We start from the raw sequence: 21,894 nt of genomic DNA on the forward strand, positions 1-21,894 counted from the left end.
TATGGAATAGTCTGCGAAAGATTTGACTAATTTCAGTCGGAGATGCAAAAGGATTCGGCTTGGTTGTTAGAGTTGCGTTTGGCAAGGACTGGAATCGTTGCGCCAATGCTGCGACTAGACTCGAATCCTCCGTAGATGCAACTGAGAGGCTCATATATGGGATCCGACCGTATCGCTAAGGATATGGCTGTGTTCGGATTGATTGAATTGTGATGGTGGTTTAAGGGGCTGGTGATTGCCAATGATCCGAAACATAGAAGCGAAGTTGCGACTAGATTCGAATCGGCCGTAGATGCGAGGTGACTACAGGGCTCGTATGACGGATCTGCCCATATTGCCGATGATATGGCTGGGTTTGAATCGACTAAATGGTGATGGTGGTTTGAAGGGGCTTGTGATTGCCGAGGATCCGAAACATAGAAGTGAAGTTGCGACTAGATTTGAATCGGCCATAGATGTGAGGTGACTACGGGCTCGTATGACAGATCTGACCGTATTGCCGATGATATGGCTGGGTTCGAATCAACTAAATGGTGATGGTGGTCTGAAGGGGCTTGTGATTGCCGCGGATCCGAAACATAGAAGCGAAGTTGCGACTAGATTCGAATCGGCCATAGATGTGAGGTGACTACGGGGCTCGTATGACAGATCTGACCGTATTGCCGATGATATGGCTGGGTTCGAATCAACTAAATGGTGATGGCAGTTGAAGGGGCTTTGTGATTGCCAAGGATCCAAAACATAGAAGCGAAGTTGCGACTAGATTCGAATCGGCCGTAGACGCAAGGTGAGTAAGGGGCTTGAATGTCGGATTTGACCGCATCGCCGTGAAGTGAACGGCTCGAGTAAACCCGCGTTGGGTAGAAAGCATGAAATACATGAAAGATGACATAGAAAGACTTACGGTGGCGTAAGTGCGAGTTTTTGCAAAACGAACATGATAAACGAACATGATAACGTAACTACTAGAGTTTAGAGGAGAGGTAACAACAAAGTCCTACCTGCGACAGCGAGTGTGTAGCGGTGCGAGCGTGGGACAATCGATGAAGATATACGACCGATCTCGAAGGTACAACTACATGGACACGCAGTGAGTTGGCAGAGTCAGCCTGTGCAATGTATTTGACACGAATCAGCTTAAAAAATGTATGAGATGAATCTGATATAAATTGGCAGTAAGGAGTATCTGATACGAATTTGTTGTAGAGTGTATGCCATTCCTTACTGTGAAACCAAACACCTATCAACCACCCATCCCCCCAGGCTAGTCAAGTGCAGGAAAGACATCAGGTGGGTTTAATTACACCTCAATCAGCCACAGAAACCCATACAAACAATACCTGTTTATCTCAAAAAAGGATGAGAACAGTGAATCTAATGCCGCGTACACACGGGCGGACTGTATGGCCTACTTAGTCCGTCGAAACACATTTCAGTGGACAGTCCGCTCGTGTGTGGGCTTCAGCGGACTTTTTCAGCGTGCAGTCTGGCGTACTAAGTATTTCGGATTTTTCGACATTCTGTCCGTCATACTTTGGTTTCAGCGGACAATCCGCTCGTCAGTAGGCTAGTTCGACGGACTAAGAATGGCGCATGCTCAGAAAGGATTTACACGGCGGAAGGGTGCATTGCTGTGTATTGGACTTCCTATTTCTAGTCCCGTCGTACGTGCTGTACACGTCATCGCGCAAGCTTTCGACGGACTGTTTGTGCATCCGTGTGTGGTCAAGTCCGTTCATTCGAAAGTATGACGGACTGTCCGTCGGATTGTATGACGGGCTAAGTAGGCCATACAGTCCGCCCGTGTGTACGCGGCTTTATAACCAGTGAAGCCTATGGCGAGTGATATTTGGAGAACGACCGACAGCGACTCGGAGGTTTGGATCTATGAATGAATCGTATGTTTGGTACAAGGAATTTACGAATGTACTATGCCTGTGCTGAAAGATGTCGGGACATGAGTGTCAACAACTCAGAGGTAGGTTTTGCGAAAGGGGTGCAGGATAGTAAGCATGATAAGCCGCAAGTTTGCACATGATATGAAAAGATTCGGATACTACTTATCTGCGACCATGAGCGGGAACCGCCGACGAAGAAATGAAGAAGCCGAAGTGCACCTGCATTTGGACACACAGATAGACGACCGTGAGGGAGCTGAGAAGAGTCGGCCCCTTGATGTGCAGTACCTTGCACTGGAACCGACACAGACCATTGTGGGTGGTTTGATTAACCACTTGAGGACCGCCGTATTGCCAATGTACGTCAGCACAATGGCACAGGCAGGCACAATCACGTACATCTACGTGATTGCCTTCCAGCGGGTGAGGGGTCCGATCGGACCCCCTCCCGCTGGTTACGGCGGTCCGATTCGGTCCAGGAGCGCTCCGTGATGAGGGGATGGCCGTTGGTTTTCGGCCACCCCCTCTGGATCGCTCCTGGCCAATGAGAAGCTTCCTCCCCTGTTTATTGTTTACACAGGAAGGAGGAAGTGATGTCATTCTCCTCGGGGCGGTCTTTTTGACCGGACTACGAGGAGAAAAGTAAAAGTAAGTGTGCACCAACACTACACTGACATGTAGGTACACACAGGCACACAACCCCCCCCCGATCCCCCCCCCCCCGATCGCCCCCCTCCCCCCCCCAGTCACAGTGTCACTGATTGCATTGATCATTTCTTTACTGATCAATGCATTCAGTGTCAGTTGTGACAGTAAAAACTGTCAGGACAGTTAGTGTTAGGTCCAGGGTAGCCCCCTATCACCCCCCAATAAAGATTTAACCCCCTGATTGCCCCTAGAGTTAACCCTTTCACCCCCTTTTGCCAGTGTCACTAAGCGATCATTTTTCTGATCGCTGCATGTGTCGCTAGGTAGCTAGTTATTTTTTTAGGTTCACCGCCAGGTTTTTATATCGCTAGGTACCCCGATATACTACCCAATAATGGTTTTAACCCCTTGATTGCCGCTAGTTAACCCTTTCACCCCCTTTTGCCAGTATCACTAAGCGATCGTTTTTCTGATCGCTGCATCAGTGTCGCTACAGTCGCTAGGTAGCTAGTTATTTTTTTAGGTTCACCGCCAGGTTTTTATAGCGCTAGGTACCCCGATATACTACCCAATAATGGTTTTAACCCCCTGATTTCTGCTAGTTAACCCTTTCACCCCCTTTTGCCAGTGTCACTAAGCGATCGTTTTTCTGATCGCTGCATTAGTGTCGCTACAGTCGCTAGGTAGCTAGTTATTTTTTTAGGTTCACCGCCAGGTTTTTATAGCGCTAGGTACCCCGATATACTACCCAATAATGGTTTTAACCCCCTGATTTCTGCTAGTTAACCCTTTCACCCCCTTTCACCAGCGATCACAGTATAAGTGTCACTGGTGACGCTGGTTAGCCAGTTAGTTATTTAGGTTCCCCGTCAGGTTTTTATATAGCGCCAGGGACCCCCATATACTACCTAATAAAAATTTGAACCCCCTGATTGCTCCTAGTTAACCCTTTCACCACTGATCACCGTATAAGTGTTACGGGTGACTCTGGTTAGTTTGTTTTTTATAGCATCAGGGCACCCACCATTTATTACCCAATAAAGGTTTAACCCCCTGATCACCCGGCGGGTGATATCAATTAGGTTTTAGGGTCAGGGTCTGCGTCGCCCCAGGCAGCGCTAGGTTAGTGCCAGTACCGCTAACACCCACACACAAAGCATACACCTCCCGTAGTGGTATAGAATCTGAACAGATCAATATCTGATCTGATCAGATCTATACTAGCGTCCCCAGCAGTTTAGGGTTCCAAAAAAACGCATTGTTAGCGGGATCAGCCCAAATACCTGCTGGCACCTGCGTTTTGCCCCTCTGCCCAGCCCACCCAAGTGCAGTATCGATCGATCACTGTCACTTACAAAACACTAAACACATAACTGCAGCGATCGCAGAGTCAGGCCTGATCCCTGCCATCGCTAACAGGTTTTTTGGTAGCATTTTATATTCAAATCCGGAAGGCAGTGCTTGGTTTTCGGGGTCCCGTACGTGGCTAGGCTCCCAAAAAGTCCCCCACATGTGGTATCCCCGTACTCGGGAGAAGCAGCAGAATTTATTTTGGGGTGTAATTTGACTTCTGCCCATAGCATGTGTGAGCAATATATCATTTAGTGACAACTTTGTGCAAAAAAAAAAAAAGTTTGTAATATTCCCGCAACTTTTGGCAAAATATAAAATATTCCATGGACTCAACATGCCTCTCAGTAAATAGCTTGGGGTGTCTACTTTCCAAAATGGGGTCATTTGGGGGGGGTTTGTGCTATTTTGGCATTTTATGGACTTCGAAACTGTGATAGGTAGTGAGGAGTTAAATCAAAAATTTGCACCCTTAGAAATCCTGAAGGTGGTGATTGGTTTTCGGGGTGCCGTGCGTGACTAGACTCCCAAAAAGTCCCACACATGTGGTATCCCCATACTCGGGAGAAGTAGCGGAATATATTTTGGGGTGCAATTCCACATATAACCATGGCATGTGTGAGCAATATATCATTTAGTGACAACTTTTTGTAAAAAAAAATTTTTTTTTTTTTTTTTTGTCATTATTCAATCCCTTAGGACAAAAAAAATAAATATTCAATGGGCTCAACATACCCATCAGCAATTTCCTTGGGGTGTCTACTTTCCAAAATGGGGTCATTTGGGGGGGATTTGTACTGCCCTGCCATTTTAGCACCTCAAGAAATGAGATCGGCAGTCATAAATTAAAAGCTGTGTAAATTCCAGAAAATGTACTCTAGTTTGTAGACGCTATAACTTTTGCGCAAACCAAAAAATATACGCTTATTGACATTTTTTTTACTAAAGACATGTGGCTGAATAAATTTTGCCCTCAATGTATGACTAAAATTTAGTTTATTCGATTTTTCTTATAACAAAAAGAAGAAAATATCTTTTTTTTTCAAAATATTCGCTCTTTTTCCATTTATATCGCAAAAAAAAAAAAATCGCAGATTCAATACCAATCAAATACCATCAAAAGAAAGCTCTATTTGTGGGAAGAAAAGGACGCAAATTTCGTTTGGGTGCAATATTGCATGACCGCGCAATTACCAGTTAAAGCAGCGCAGTGCGAAATTGCAAAAAGACCTCTGGTCCTTAAGGTATTTATTGGTCCGGAGCTGAAGTGGTTATATACCCTCCGGGCTCCTCCCATAATTACAGGCCACCATACTGGCCCTCTTTTATATATATATATATATATATATATATATATATATATATATAAAAATATGTTTTTATGACCTTAAGCTGTCTATCATAATTTGAACATAAAACCACAATATTTAATTTCGCCTTACAATGTTCTATGTCTGTAAAACTTTAAATGGCAGCTGCGACCACAAGCGCATCCTGTTTTCCGAGCGATTTTGCACTTCAGAAGGAACTTGCAAAAGCTTTGCAGGTGAAGCTATTTCCTTATAAAACATATATATCAAATATGTATATATTTTTGCAAGCAGTTTCTAGTATAATAAAATGAGCATAAACTTAAAGGGTGACTCTCCCTACCCTTACAGTCGGCGCTTCAGAAGTCGCCGTTTGAGAATATCAAGGAGATTCCTCTGCTGACCCTTTCACAGAAGGTGTTCTTTCTAGTGGCCATCACATCAGCCAGGAGGGTTTCAGAACTGGCGGCCTTGTCCTGCAAGTCGCCTTATTAGTCATCCACAGGGATAAGGTGGTGTTGCATCCGCAACCATCCTTTCTACTGAAAGTGGTCTCGGCATTTCATATCAATGAGGACATTGTATTACCATCGTTGTGCCCTAAGCCGAAAGAGGTGGCCCTTCACTCTCTCGATGTGGTTAGGGCTCTGAAGGTGTACTTGCCTGTCACAGCTTCCTTTCGGAAGTCAGACTCACTGTTTGTTTCAGTGGCTGGTCCTAAGAAGGGTATGGCGATCTTGTCGGCCACCATTTCCAGGTGGACCAGACAGATTGTAGTCCAAGCCTAAGCCTTGAAGGGGCCAGTGTCTCCCTTTCCAGTAACGGCCCACTCTACAAGAGCAATCAGAATGTCTTGGGCCTTCCGACACCAAGCGTCTGACGCTCAGGTGTGTAAGGCGGCGACCTGGTCGTCTGTCCATACGTTTACCAAGTTTTAAAAGGCAGACGCAAGTGCATCGGCTGACGCTGGTTTTGGCCGCAAAGTTTTGCAGGCGTCCGTGTAGTTGCCATTTAGTTTTTTCCCTGGTTTTTCGATAAAAACACTGTACTGTTTCATTATTGCATTGTTACATTACTTCCGCAAGGTTGCGGTCTGGGGGATCACTCCCGTTGAGGATGCCCGGGTGTGTGGTGGAGTTTCCACACACTACTGTTTTTTGTGGGTTTAGTTTCACTAGTTCCCACTTGCCATGGTGGATGTTTTTTCCCACCCCTCGTTTGGCACTGCTTGGGGAACTCCCATGTAGTTACAGAGAGGAGCTGTGTCGGTTGGTGAATATAAGAGAAAATAGGATTTGTGTACTCACCGTAAAATCCTTTTCTCTGTAATTCACCGACCGACACAGCACCCACCCCTCCTTCTTTCTACATTATACTGCTTGTTGACGTACTGAAGCTGCTAGCAGCAGGAGGAGGGTTGATAGCAGGGGGCCCGCCCCCCGGGCGGGATTAAAGTTCTGTGTATTGTGTAACAATTTTGCCTAGTTTCTCCTAATGGCAGGCTATACAACCCATGTAGTTACAGAGAGGAGCTGTGTCGGTCGGTGAATTACAGAGAAAAGGATTTTAAGGTGAGTACAAAAATCCTATTTTTTCTCTTATGTTCTTTGACAGACACAGCTCTTCTATTGTTGACCCTAGGGTTTATTGCACCATCTACAAGAGTAGGAAACTAGATGGAAAAAAGAAGACAGGACCACCTACGGGTAGTCCTAGCTGGTATAACCCCTCTCGGAAGCCAGTTATCTCTGCTAGTGTTTCAGAAGCAAAAGCCATGTTCCCTGCTGGGACCTGTGGTTTCATAGCTTTTTTCTCTCTTTTCCTTTTTCTGGGGTTTTCTCCTGCGAAAATCCACAGCCAGGCTGGGCGACAGGCTGGATAATCTAGATCCAGTGATCTCCCCAGTCTAGCCAATGAGCGCACCCAGACCTTTAGCTACTTGCTGGGTCGGCTGTGACAGCCCCATCCTGGACCAGGGAAGCCAGCAAGTTAAAGGTCTCATGGGGTCACGTATGGGTGCCGGAGTGTGCAAGGAAAGTCCTTCTGTGCACAGGCTAAAACATGTTACCTTTCATGCTTGCAAGAATTGGGCACTGGCTAATGAAAATGTGCATACTTGCACACGCACAGTCCATCGTGCATTCTCGTGCATCATGGTGCACAGGTGCACCTGTGACAGATGGGGGCACCGAATAGGCTATTTAAATTTAGCCAGTGCTCCGGATCAGTGCTGCTTTGTCTTTTAGCCTTCACTGCATCCTGTGATCCTGAGATTCTGTATCCTTATTCCAGTTACTGACCCAACTTGCCTGACCACCCTCTGAACTCTGCTTGCACCTGTCCCTGCTTGTCCTTGGCCTCCACTTCTGTCTTATCTATTTGCTTCTATTTCACTGATTGGCTCCTGACCCAGCTTGTACCTAGACCACGCTATTGCCTTTGTACCTGATCCGTCCTGCCAGTATATGATCCGGGCTGCCTGACTGTTTTCTGACACATCCTGCTGTGGCTGGTGTTCTACAGTCTGCAACCAGTGCATGCCTCACCTGCCTGATTTCACCAGTACCAGCCTTCTACAGTCTGCCATCCTCCAGTTGTCTATCAGCCTGCCTGTTTCACTGAGGACTACTGGCGAATTCTTCTGCCTGGATACCTGCTCTGCTACTGGCAAGACCTACAGGCAATCATGCCACTCTGCACTCCTGCACCTTCTGTTCACACTACCAGGGGTCCTGAGTCAGAGGTGTAAGCGAGGCCTTACTCATAATTTCAGGCTCTGCTACCAGGTACATGATAGTGTCACAGTGTTACCCTGGCCAACAGCCCCCAGTTCGGTGGAGAGGGGATCTGTCTTGGGAGAGTTACCCACAAGCTCTGCTAGACATGGCGTGGAGCACGGGTGTTCTCTGGAATGGCTGGTTCCTACAGGGTTCTCTTCCTCCCCTACAGCCCAGGGCTCCTGTACCTTACCCCCTCCCCTTGCAGCAGGTCTGGCATCTGGTATACTGGATAGGGTTTTTTTTCTGGGGCCCCATTGCTTCCATGTGTAGTCTGTATCCCCGGACAGACAGGTGGCCCCCTGGTCTTGGACAGAAGAGATCTGCCAGTGTCTGGTGAATTAATTGCATGTGGGTTCCCTTCCCCCTCCCTCGGTTGGTTTGCAGACCAGAAGGGGACCTTTCCTCCTGTGGTGGGTCCCCCCATCCCTAGGTTGAGCAAGCAATCATGTTTTAGATGAAGGAATTTGCCTCCTTTAAGTACCCTATGGCCCATGCAGCAGATTTGTTTGTCCACAATATGTTTACCATCTTCAGCTTGTCACTGTGGTCTGTGTTGGCCCCAGCCCTTATATCGCAGTCACTTTGAGATGTTATCACAAGATTTGCATTTGGGACAGGTGTCCCAGGGCATGTGGAACTGTGGATCTGTTAGTGTAGGGCCTACAGCATGTTTGTGACACATCTGTAGACGCAGCCACATTTTTTTCTAAGCATTCTGTCTTGGGGATGGTGCTTGGCAGGCACTTTGGCTTAAGCATTGATCCGCTGACCAGAAGTCTAAGCAGGTCCTGGCGGGATTACCTTGCCAGGGTGAACGCTTCTGCAGTGCAACCTTAGATGATCTTCAAGATCCTTATGGGTGGCATGATTACTTCTTCCCACAAACCACAAAGGGAACAGAACCATGTCGTTAGTCTGGTCCTTCCTTCTGTGTACACAACGGCTTTTCATCCTTCTGGTCCCTTTAGACAAGGCCACAGAGCCTTTCAAGGCTCGCCAAGTGCCCCTGGTCTCATATGGTTCCAAAGCCACGGACGGGTCCTCCTAAGCATGTAGGCTCATTCCCACCTGTTTGGGTGGGGGGTTGTCTTTGCTGGTTTGTGAGCCTGTGGACCTCTCTCATTCTTTTAAAGGTGGGTCCACAACTGGACTTTGTCTAGCTTGACGAAGGGGCCATGCGTGGCTCTGAAATGTTGCCTTATGTTTACCATGTGACCACGAAATGAAAGCTTTGGACCCTTTTGAGAAATTCTTGGTGTGTTGATGACATTTCTTCACTTTGATTGTCTATGGTTTCAAGCCTGTGGTCATTACAGCACCCAATATTACTGAACAGGCCTTTCCAGGAACGTGCGAGTGGGGAATATTGCGTTTCTACTCCTGTAAACAAGCGCTCTCTTTCTACTCCTGTAGATGGTGTTATAAACCCTATGGCCAAGAATAGAAGAGCTATGTCCATTAATGAAAACCGAGAATGGAATTTTATGGTAAAAAAAATCCAGTTATCTTTCAAAACCTCTTTTCCGCCAGGGATAAAAAAAAAACACAGCTCTGAACTCTTAGATCATTTATGGTCTAGGCAAACATTACATGTTTTAGGACTACTCCTGGATGTTTCCTAGTGACATGCACAGGGCCGCTGATAGAAATCATGGGGCCCTGTACAGCCTACCTGACAGGGCCCCTTCAGCTCCACCCCTGGTCCCTCCTTCAGCCCCACCCCTGGCTCCGCCCGTGGCCCCTTCCCAGACCCCGCCTTGAAACTGTCTCTGCAGCACATTACGGCATTGGCGGCATGGGTGACACTGTCTCTGCAGGCAGTACATGCGGTATGGGCCATAACGCATGTGCTACCTGCAGACAGTGTCACCCATGCCACGAATGCCATATTATGCTGTAGACAGTGCCACCCATTACGCTAATGCCTTAACGCATGTGCTGCCTGCCGACAGTGCCACTCATGCCATATTGTGCTGCAGACAGTGCCACCCATGCCGCCAATGACATAATGCCATTGTCAGCATGGGTGGCACTGTCTCAGCAGGCAGCACGTGCATTATGGCAATAGCGTCATGGGTAGAACTGTCTGCAGCACATTACGGCATTGGCGGCATGGGTGGCACTGTCTGCAGGCAGCACATGCTTTATGGCCCATACCGCATGTGCTGCCTGCAGAGACAGTGCCATCAATTCTGTAATGTATAGATGCTGCTGCAGTAGTAGTAGATCTTGAATCCTCCCCCCAAGCAAGCACACACCTGTTAGACGGTTCCCAGGAGTCACTTCCTCCCTGATCCTGCTGCCTGGACTGGAGTGTCCATGAACTATCTGATTCAGATGCGAGCTGCTTTTTTTTTTACTCGCGTCGGCGCCACCAGACGCCTCACTGATTCTACTCTCAGGCAGAGTGAGGAACAGAGCAGAGGGGGAGGAATCACTCCGCGGCGCCAGGGAAGACACTACAGAGTACGTGCTGGCCGGGACTTAAGCTAGCATGAGGGTTGTGTGTGAAGCGGTCGTGATAGGTGGCCGGGGGGGGGGGGACGATGTTAGGTCATGGTGGCTGGAAGAGTTTTTTTTTTTTTTACATTACATTAATTTGTTTTCTGTTAAGGTTGCCCGGGCCCCCCTGCTGGTCAGGCCCGGTACAACAGGGCCAGTTGTACTGGCCTATCAGCGGGCCTGGACATGCAACTAGACTTGTTCTTTAATTGTGAAGATATTTCACAGCTTATCCATGCCATTTCTTCAGTTTTCGTGAATGTCAGGATCTTACCCCAGCATTTATGTTCACAGACAGCACTTACACCTTAATCTAATAACCATATAATGTGTCAAAGTAGATATTGATTGTTCAAGAACAAAATGGAAAGTGTGAAATTTGTAGAACCACTCTATTCCAAATACATAATACCATCTCTTGGGGTCAGGAGCATGCATAGGTGTCAATCCTGCGATTTACATGGATAAAGGTGTGAATTGTTGACAATTTCTAGTGTAGAGATGTTAGATTGGCATTACATATAGATGGCAGATGGTGTCAAAGGCTCCCACCACTGTTTAGGAATGGTTGTTTTTCAGTTTGATGTAGATGCCCTTTTTCAAGCCTCCTGCAAACTAGTTATCCTATCTGTCTAAAACGTGCACATCATTGTTCTAAAAAAAAATGTTCTTTTTATTAACATGTAGGAAAACTGTGGTGGACAATTTGGACCGGTAGGACAATTGGTCAGCCAGAGCCATTAAAGAGGTTACCTACATCTTGGATGGATCAAGGAAGGAATAGAACACTCATCCAGTTTTTCTTCTATCCAAAGCCTCTGTTGGAGATTTTCCTCTTAAGCCCCATACACACTATCAGTTTTTCTGCTGCATTTTTCCTTCAGGTTTACCAAAACCATGTAGTGCAAGGGCCTGCCTGATTGCATACAAATTGAAACTCCTAAGGTTTGACCTCATATTATATGGTTTTGGTAAATCTAAAAGAACAACTCAGCAGAAAAACTGATAGTGTGTATGGGGCTTTACTTTCTGTCCCAGTGACAATGGTTTTTTACCAGGCAGAAAGTGGACAAAAATCTCCAAAAGGGGCACAAAAAACAAAATCTGACAAGGGTATTGTCTTTTCTCTATACTGCTAAAAAAGCACACTTCTTTATGTTTTTATTGATGCTGGGGATTTTTCCTCGTTTCCTGTCTGATAAAAAACGGGATAGGATAGGGTTTGGAAGTAAGCATAAATATTTTCTAAAAGCAATGGTATTGGCTTTTCTCTATACTGCTAAAAAAGCACACTTCTTTATGGTTTTATTGATGCTGGGTAAGCGTAAATATTTTCTAAAAGCACTACAGATAGAAGTAAATCTCAACAGGAATATTAAGGGCCGGTTCACACAGGGGGCGATGCGAGGCGACACCGACTTGCCTCGCCGCGACCTGCCCCGACCTCAACGGCGACTTGCAAATGACTTCTGTATAGAAGTCAATGCAAGTCGCCCCGAGGTCGCCCAAAAGTAGTACAGGAACCTTTTTTCTGAGTCGGAGCGACTCGAGTCGCTCCTCTCAGAACGGTTCCATTGTACAGAACGAGGGCGACTTGTCAGGTCGCGGCACGGCAAGTCGTGTCGCCTCGTGTCGCCCCCTGTGTGAACCGGCCCTTACTCTTTTCTACTCTAATAACAAAAAAAACTTCGATAAAATTACCACTGCCTATACATGGTGAGGGGTACTTATCAATCTGGTACAGTATTGCTTTTGACTGTGGGAAATCATAAAAAAAAAGTTTAGTGAGCCTTTTGAGTTGTAAACTCATAGTATATTTTCCTTATTTATGAGACAAAACTCCACTCTGTATTTCTTTTTCAATGCTTCTCTTTGCAATAAATTTGATAGCTCCCCTGCACCACCCCCCTCAGTTAAGCTACAAACTGCTAATCTCTGGTGTAACTGAAGACACGCCGATAAGGAAACACACTGTAATTTAAACTGAAACTCACTTGACTTGTGCCTCTGCTTGCATAAAGATGAATTCCCATTTTCTTGCAAAAGCCCGTTGTAGTCTTGCTAAATTTTCCTGACAAAGGTTAAACAAGGATAAAGAAAAAAGGAAAGAGCATGTAAATAATGCATTATACTCTACTACTGTGATGGCACTGTTTTTTTACTAATGCAAAACCATTAGACATTGGCTTCAGACAACTATAGATATTAAATTGCTCTAACATCTTATCTGGTGCACTTACTACACATGATGTAAATGAAAAGCTGGTCTTCAGTTCAAATCCTGTATTTTAAGCTGACAGGGGCATTTTGTTTTAGAACATATAAACCTGTTGAATCATTTTGATCAGAGAGGAAGTTCTATGTTTCATCTCATTTATACATATTAATATAAGCATGCATATTGTAGGATATCAGTTAGCTCCCATCTGACATTATTTTGCAAAATAGAGATGAGCAAACTTTTTAAGCTGGGACCCAAAGGAGATGATTTATGGAAACTGCAGCACATTACATACAAGATCAGAGTTCAGAATAACCAATTAGATACAACTTTCATTCTCTGATCTTCAATGGGAAAATGGATCAGGAAACCTAGTTGAAATAAGGGACATTTCTATTTTTCTTGCTTGGGAATTCATAGTTCAGCCCAAATTCAATTTCATAGGTTGATTTGAAAGTGTACTTGATATTTTTATTGAAAATATATTAATAATATTACTAATGTATCTGATCTGAACTGTAGCTTAAGGGGTGAATTTTGCAGAGGGTGTAATTTACTGTTAATAACTATTACCTTGTTATCTCGAAACTTTGAAGAACGTGATATTTGATCCAATTAATATCATCTTTTGATTTCATTATGAGCCAGCTATGACATACCATAACTGGCAAAACATAAAAATATATTTTCCTTACAAGCAAGGCAACCATGACAAAAACATGGAAACCTCTATACACTATTTGAGTATATTACTCCTTCAGAAATGTCATTGCCTGCTCATGTAGTTGGATGTTTACCTTTCCATACAGTGTTTTTCTTATTACAATACTGGGACTGATTATGTCACTGTCCCTTTTTACTCTGACTTCTGAAAGTAGAAAGTGAGTTGACTCTGCGAGGTTGGTTTACTAAAGGCATATACACTGTTTACATTGCAAGAGAACTTTCCAAAGAGCTTAGTGAATAAGGTGAAGCTCTGCTGAATCCCCTTTTCCAATCTGTGCAAGCAAAAATGCAATTTGTTATTTTACCTTGCATGTGATTGGGTATTCTTTGAAAAGTGAGCTTTTCTACTTCACTAAGGTCTTTGGAAATTTTCCTTGCAACATGCAATTTCCCTTGCAAAGAGAACAGCCTATTTGCCTTTAGAGCCCTTTCACACCGAGCCGCGGGAAGCGTCGGCGGTAAAGCGGTGCTTTTTTTATAGCGCTGCTTTACCACAGTTTTTTAACCCCCTGCAAGCGGCCGAAAAGGAGTTAAATCCGCCTGCAAAACGCTGGCGGATCGGCGTTTTGCCGGCGGTATCACAGCACTGCCCCATTAATTTCAATGAGGAGCAGCGTTGGAGGAGCGGTGAGTTCACCGCTCCTTCACCTCTCCAAAGAAGCTGCTGACAGGAATTTTGTGACACCCTGCTAGCGCACCGCTCCAGTGTGAAAGCCCGAGGGCTTTCACACTGGAGTCAAAGGAGCCACTGTTTTCAGGTGCTATACAGGCACTATTTTTAGCGCTGTAGTGCCTGAAAAATGCTGGCAGTGTGAAAGGGGAAACCCAAACCAAAAATTTAATATATTGTAGCTTAACAATTATTGGATGTGCATTCGTTTTCTTTTTTTAGGTTTTTTACTTGTTTTCATTTTGTGATCTGGCCAGTAACATACCTCCTGTAACACACCTCCTGCATTAGAGTACGCTCACTCTGGATGAAGGAGGACTGGGGGCATCTATGGACAGAAGCATTGTCAGTCTTTGGGGAGGTGGAGAGTTAGATTTACTAGTAGATTTAGATCATCGCTATCAAGTTGAAACCAAACTTCAGCTAACACTGCAGTTACAGCAAAACATTGTTTTCTATTGAGATAAAGGTTTTATATAAATAAGGGCTGATCATTGTAGCACCCCTGCAAGTGGTAAATGGTTTGTCTCATCCCTGTAACTGATGCATCTGCAAGAGAGCTTGTTCTTTTGAAAAACAACAGACTTACTGGCCAGATCATCATGTGAAAATAAAGATAAGAAAGCCTATAAAAGAAAACTAATGCAACCACCACATCTAAGAATGGGTAACCTGCAATATAATAAATGTTTGCTTTTGGGTTTGATAGCGCGTTATTGTCAAGCATATCTAAACATTGGCTACCATTTCTACCTGTTTCCCAGTAAGAGTCCTTATTTAGAGGGGTCTGTCTCCAAGAAACAACCGCCTGTTCACTGATCACTAATCCCTTTAGCACTCTACAGAGCATGAAATGGACAGAGGGAAAGTTGTATCTGCTCCACCTCCTGAATCCCAGCCGCTGTGCCTCTCCAATCATGGATACTTTGCCTCTCAAGTCTTAGCTGTGTATATCCCAACCGGTACCATGCCCTGCTGAAACCCACCTTGAACCTGAAGGTGTTTATCTAAGAGAGAAAGACAGCCAAGACAATTGGGTCAGCTAGATATGGTGAATGCAAGTTTTTTGAAGGAGCTATATGTAGCTTTGTGAGTGTGTATATAATGGGGGGAAGTGAGTGCACATGTGTGTGCATGTCTATGTATGTCAGTGTGTGTATATATGTTAGTTTGGGCATATGTATTTCATTGGTGGCAAGCTGCAAGTGTGCTCTATGTAATAAACAAATAAATATAAAATATACTGCTTTCTAGGATTAATTACCTTTGATCCTGCAGTCTGTACATTGTCTATGGTTGATCCCTGCATGCTGTACATTACTTGCTCTTGACCACTGAAATTTTTGAATTACTCCTTACTCCTGCACAATGTGCATTACTTCTGACCCCTTCACTCTATGCTTTACATATTCTTGACCTCTGAACAATGGAAGGAGTAGTGTCCTGTCATTGGTGTCGGTTGGAATAATAGTGCCCCATCATTAGGAGCAATAGTGCCCCGAGGGCCAGATAAAGGCTAACATTGGGTCCGCATCTGGCCCTCGGGCTGCAGTTTGGAGACCCCTAATGTAATGCGCCAAATGAAATGTTTGTGACACTATTGGTTCTGACAGAAACTAAAATGCACCACTTTTACATTTTGTTGCATTGAATGCATCACATTTACATTGTGTTGCACTGAATGCACCAAATGTAAAAGTGGAGCTAATAAAGACCAAATCTCTTTTGGTGTATAGAGAGAAATACTGGCTCAGACAGATTTTGTGAAAGTGTCTCTCGTGCAATCTAAAAGCGGCACAGCATGAGCCAAATTCTAAACAGGTACATGAATTTGGCACGAACTTCACTACTTTTAGAATGCATGAGAGGCACTTTTGCAAAATCTGCCTGTGCCAGTCTTTATTAATTCCAGGGTTAGACTATTGTTGATACTTTCAAAGATCTGTCTAGGGCCATATCTTAAAAGCACCTTGTGTGTGTTTTCTTCACAATGCTGAGAATTTTTTGATTTACTGAAATGCTGGATGCAGGGTTCCCCAACAAAGATCAGTTCCACAGAAAATGTTCATACTGTACGTATAGTCATTTCTAGACCCACTGTAATCAGTTACACTGGGCAATGATCCTCATAAGTCTGTGGCCATCGTCAGAGAGATAAAATTCTGAGAATATTCAAATATTGCACTTTATCACACTGCCTTTTAATATTTGTTATTAACTAAAGCATTGCTCTGGTCAACCTACATTTAGCATGGCCTTTCCTCTACTGTCACAATTTAGTCAGATCATCTAAATCCAACATTTCTGCATGCTTGTAAATGGGCCACAAGGAATGAGTATCACCACAACCTAAAAATCCTTCTTGAACCCTGAGGGGTCCCCGGTGCTATGTGCATATTTATATATTTATTTATATTTATTTATTTCTGCCTGTGCTAGCTCAGGCTAAAATCCACCTCAATGTTCCTAGGGGTAGAGCTAAAGTACAGTACTAGTAACTGCTCACTCTTTTATATCAAGTGACAGTTCATTATTTTTGGGGAGGCAAATGATAGCTCTGATTATGTTTTCATGGACAGCCGAAAGAGCAACTACATTAGTAAAACCCTGCTGGATTGCTTTTTCCATAGCAGGGGATGGTAGGGTTGCTGCCTTTTCTTCAAGTCAAACCCGGACATTTTAGCGGCGCACAGCAATTTTTTTTACAGTATAAATTATACATATATTTTGCTATTAAATAACATTTCTAATCATATGAAGTTAATAACAATATCCCCCTTTGCATCAGAGTCCAGAGTTATTCTTTTACAGCTTTTACAGATTCACTACAGAGCTCCTCTTTTACATCTGAACTCACAGAGTTCCCTTTCACTGTAAGGGGGGCCTCTGCAGACTCTGATGTAAGGGAGAACTCTGGGGACTCTAACATAAGGGATGCTCTGGGAACCCAGATCTAAGGGGGAACACTGAGAACTCTGATGTACGGAGAGGACTCTGATGTAAGGGGGAACACGGTGGCCTCTGGTGTAAAGGTGAACTCTGATGTAAGGGGTGCTCTGAGAACCCTGACTTACCTTCTTCAATCACAGACAGGGATGGATGGTGAGCTCACTCACCCCTTGGCAGTCAGCTCCTCTCATCCAGATGTATCTGAGGTTGCTGGACTTCAAATTTCTGGCCCCTACTTTCCTTTTCTGAGGCACAGGGGATTGGAGTGTGGGCAGACACAGCAGGGTAGGGGTGGCGGGAAGAGGAGCAGATTGAGCCCTCTCTCCTCTCCTGTCTGTGTGTGGGGGGATTGTTAATGCTGGCTCTGGGCAGCATGAAAGAGAGAGAAACCCGGATACAAGATTCCAAGCCCGAACTGTCCGGGAGAATCCCGGACAGGTGGAAACCCTATGGGATGGGTCCCCATCCCTCCTTTATTACCCTAAACAGGCGCACCTGTGCAATTTGTTTGCCTGTGCTGGGTTAGCAACTGCTTCTGGAAACATTGTGCACTGGCTGGAGGTTGTGTTATATCTGCCGGCTGCTAGTAAACATACACTGCATTGGTAGAAACATCACACAGCCTGCAGCACTAACTGATCTTTTTCTAGTTCCTTGTGTTATGAATAGAGCTGATGCCCCCTCCTCCTACTGTGCTGAATGGCTGTCTTCATCTGCAGAATAAGCCTGCTGCCAGAGGTAAGCACTGTCAATAAGCCTTCATTAACTAAACATTTCCTTGTGAGCTGCATGGCCAGACAGCAGTGGAGAGAGAGGAGCGAGCTGTCTGACCATGCTGCTCAGAAATCGCAGGATGGATCAAATCAGGACCAAGTACTACATGCACTTGGCCCCTTGGGAGTTTTAATAAAGATAAATTTTAAGATGTAGCGATGTGGAAAAATCTTTCTTTAAAAGGTTAAATACACTCATTCAATGTAAGGAACATCAATAACAATTTTTATTATTTTGTCTGTTGCTACAGACAAACAACAACACACATTTTATTCATTCTATCCTTTCACCCTCTTTTCCTGCAGGCTGTAAACTTGGTATACCTACGGCTTCATAATCTGCTAGCTCCAGTCTTGCTTTGTTCTGCATCGTCCTCTTGCATAGATAAATAGCTAAAGAAAATAAAAAAACATAATTTTCAATAGTTAGTGAACACATTTTATACACATTTATACTTGATCAGCTTTTAATAATGTAAGATAATAGCAAAAAAAGAACAGCGTAAAAAAACTCTGCAATAGAGTAAGTAATGATATACCTTTTATTATAAAGAAATGTCAAATACACTCACAAAAATAAAAAGCCCTAGATCAATGGAGCCAAACACATGTACAAACAGAGGAGAGAGTGCCTTCCAGCCTCTGCCACCTAGCTACAGGCAGGGGAAGCAAGTCACAGTCGAAAGGAGAGAGCGCTGGATAGCATTGGTGTGGGGAACTTGAAGTGTATCATAAATTCTTCCCCAGGCCTCGATCCTACAAGTACTGTCAGTCAGTCAGCAGGCGCCTGTTTCTGGGACGAAGACTCCCCTTTATTAGCCTGTAGTTAGGACTACCACACAATTAAAGGGTAACTCTACTTTTGTGAAAAATACAGCAAATTAAATATATATATAGCATAAACAATTGATAAACAGGCCATATTCTCATTGAATGTTAAAAAAATTCCTTTCCTTTTTAATCTGCAGTCACTGTAATGTTTTGTAAAATTCAATGCATTATGGCAACCTGGAGGTCATCTGTACACAATTGGTTTTCTGCTTGTGTGATTGACACTAAGATACAAGTAACATTTTAGGCATCTTCTGCAATAGGATTGATATTTATGGTGAGACACTACCTAAGAGCCGGTTCACACAGGGGCAACACGACTTCCAGAGCGGTTTTTGGAGGCAACTTGGACATGACTTGAGTATGAATAACAGCGCAACTTGGGGTGACTTCAACACAACTTGGGGTGACTTATAATGCGACTTTAAGTCGCCCCCAGGCCAGGCGACTTTGGCCGTGGCCAATCACAGAATAGTCAGCTCTTGAGGGGGAACTCCATGCCAAATTTTAAATAAAAAACCGGAATAGGTTCCCCTCCAAGAGCATACCAGGCCCTTAAATCTAGTATGGATTTTAAGGGAAACCCCCTACGCAGAAAAAACGTGTGGGGGTCCCCCAAAAATCCATACCAGACCCTTATCCGAGCACTCAGCCTGGCCAGTCAGGAAAGGGGGTGGGGACGAGCGAGCATCCCCCCTCCTGAACCATACCAGGCCGCATGCCCTCAACATGGGGGGTGAGTGCTTTGGGGAAGGGGGGCACCCTGTGGCCCCCCCACCCCAAAGCATCTTGTCCCCATGTTAATGAGGACAAGGGCCTCTTCCCGACAACACTGGCCATTGGTTGTCAGGGTCTGTGGGCGGGGGGCGTATCGTGATCTGGGGGCCCCCTTTAATAAGGGGGCCCCCAGATCCCGGACCCCCACCCTATGTCAATGGGTATGCAGTACATCGTACCCCTACCCATTCACCTGGGGGAAAAAAGTGTCAATAAAAAAACACACTGCAGGTTTCTAAAGTTGTCAGCTTCGGGGGTCTTCTTCCGACTTCGGGGTCTCTTTCGACTCCACTGCTCTCTCCGGCCTCTTCTCCCGGTCTCCGGCCACTTCTCCTGCTCTCCAGTTCTTCTGCCGGGCTCCTCCTCTATCTTCTTCGTAACAGTCCCAGCATGACCCGGAACTTGACGTCATAAGGGGTGGGGTCACGGTGTGACATCACCCGGTGACCACACCCCATGCCTATATAAGTCATTGTGCACCTCATACACGGCATTTCAGCAGGAGAGAGCGTCATGTCAATATCGGAAGAAGAGAGAAGATATATATATATATATATATATATATATATACACACACATACATACATACATATCTATATATAGATAGCTATATATACAGTATCTCACAAAAGTGAGTACACCCCTCACATTTTTGTAAATATTTTATTATATCTTTTCATGCGACAACACTGAAGAAATTACACTTTGCTACAATGTAAAGTAGTGAGTGTACAGCTTGTATAACAGTGTAAATGTGCTGTCCCCTCAAAATAACTCAACACACAGCCATTAATGTCTAAACTGCTGGCAACAAAAGTGAACATGTCCAAATTAGGTCCAAATTGTCAATATTTTGTGTGGCCATTATTTTCCAGCACTGCCTTAACCCTCTTGGGCATGTAGTTCACCAGAGCTTCACAGTTTGCCACTGGAGTCATCACAGAGCTGGTGGATGTTAGAGACCTTGCGCTCTTCCACCTTCCATTTGAGGATGCCCCACAGATGCTTAATAGAGTTTAGGTCTGGAGACATGCTTGGCCAGTCCAACACCTTTACCCTCAGCTTCTTTAGCAAGGCAGCGGGCATCTTGGAGGTGTGTTTTGGGTCGTTATCATGTTGGAATACTGCCCTGCGGCCCAGTCTCCGAAGGGAGGGGATCAGTATGTCACAGTACATGTTTGCATTCATGGTTCCCTCAATGAACTGTAGCTCCTCAGTGTTGGCTGCACTCATGCAGCCCCAGACCATGACACTCCCATCACCATGCTTTACTGTAGGCAAGACACACTTGCCTTTGTACACCTGGTTGCTGCCACACATGCTTGACACCATCTGAACCAAATACGTTTATCTTAGTCTCATCACACCACAGGACATGGTTCCAGTAATCCATGTCCTTAGTTTGCTTGTCTTCAGCAAACTTTTTGCGGGCTTTCTTGTGCATCATCTTTAGAAGAGGTTTCCTTCTGGGATGACAGCCATGCAGACCAATTTGATGCAGTGTGTGGCGTATGGTCTGAACACTGACAGGCTGATCCCCCACCCCTTCAACCTCTGCAGCAATGCTGACAGCACTCATACGTCTATTTCTAAAAGAAATCTCTGGATATGATGCTGAGCACGTGCACTCAACTTCTTTGGTTGACCATGGCAAGGTCTGTCCTGAGTGGAAAATGTCTTGTTATACCCTATATGGTCTTGGTCACCATTCTGCAGCTCAGTTTCAGGGTTTTGACAATCTTCTTATAGTCTAGGCCATCTTTATGTAGAGCAAAAAAATTTTTTTTCTTTGCCATGAGGTGCCATGTTGAACTTCCAGTGACCAGTATAAGAGAGTGAGAGCAATAACACCAAATTTAACACACCTGCTCCCCATTCACACCTGAGACCTTGTAACACTAATGAGTCACATGTCACCAGGTAGGGAAATGGCTAATTGGGCCCAATTTGGACATTTTTACTGAGGGGTGTACTCACTTTTGTTACCAGTGGTTTAGACATTAATGGCTGTGTGTTGAGTTATTTTGAGGGGACAGCAAATGTACACTGTTATACAAGCTGTGCACTCACTACTTTACATTGTAGCAAAGTGTCACCTCTTCAGTGTTGTCACATGAACAGATATAATAAAATATTGACAAAAATGTGAGGGGTGTACTCAATTTTGTGAGATACTATGTGTATATATATATATATATATAGGTGCAGGAACTCACCCTCCCCACCCACAACCGCACATTCGTCCTGTGTGTATTTCAGCCCATCCGACAGAAGCCGGCTGTTTGGCTGGCTTCTGTGGGACGAGCATGCTGGAAAACCAGATGAGGAAAAAAGTGATCTTGCGCAGTAATATATTATCACAAGCAGTGAAATAATGTGCGATCATGGTCCACAAATCACAGCAAAAAAAGGCCAAATATCAGTGAATGAAGTGAAAACAGTCCTTAATAATAAAACTT

At 44.7% G+C, this 21,894-nt stretch overlaps 1 protein-coding gene across 3 annotated transcripts in view; it reads right to left on the minus strand.

Moving 5' to 3' along the window:
- Nucleotides 1–21,894, minus strand: part of RGS6 (regulator of G protein signaling 6) — a 796,961-nt gene that overhangs the window by 141,573 nt on the left and 633,494 nt on the right. For all 3 annotated transcript variants that reach the window (XM_077464598.1, XM_077464599.1, XM_077464600.1), the window contains 2 exons: nucleotides 18,156–18,220; nucleotides 12,483–12,559 (listed from right to left, as the gene is read on the minus strand). In XM_077464598.1, coding sequence (XP_077320724.1) covers nucleotides 12,483–12,559; nucleotides 18,156–18,220 — 142 coding nt within the window. The remainder of the gene's footprint in view (nucleotides 1–12,482; nucleotides 12,560–18,155; nucleotides 18,221–21,894) is intronic.

This window comes from Lithobates pipiens, unplaced genomic scaffold, assembly GCF_037356315.1.
Source record: "Lithobates pipiens isolate NorthernLeopardFrog02 unplaced genomic scaffold, aLitPip1_a1.2 Scaffold_30, whole genome shotgun sequence".
Lineage (NCBI taxonomy): Eukaryota > Metazoa > Chordata > Amphibia > Anura > Ranidae > Lithobates > Lithobates pipiens.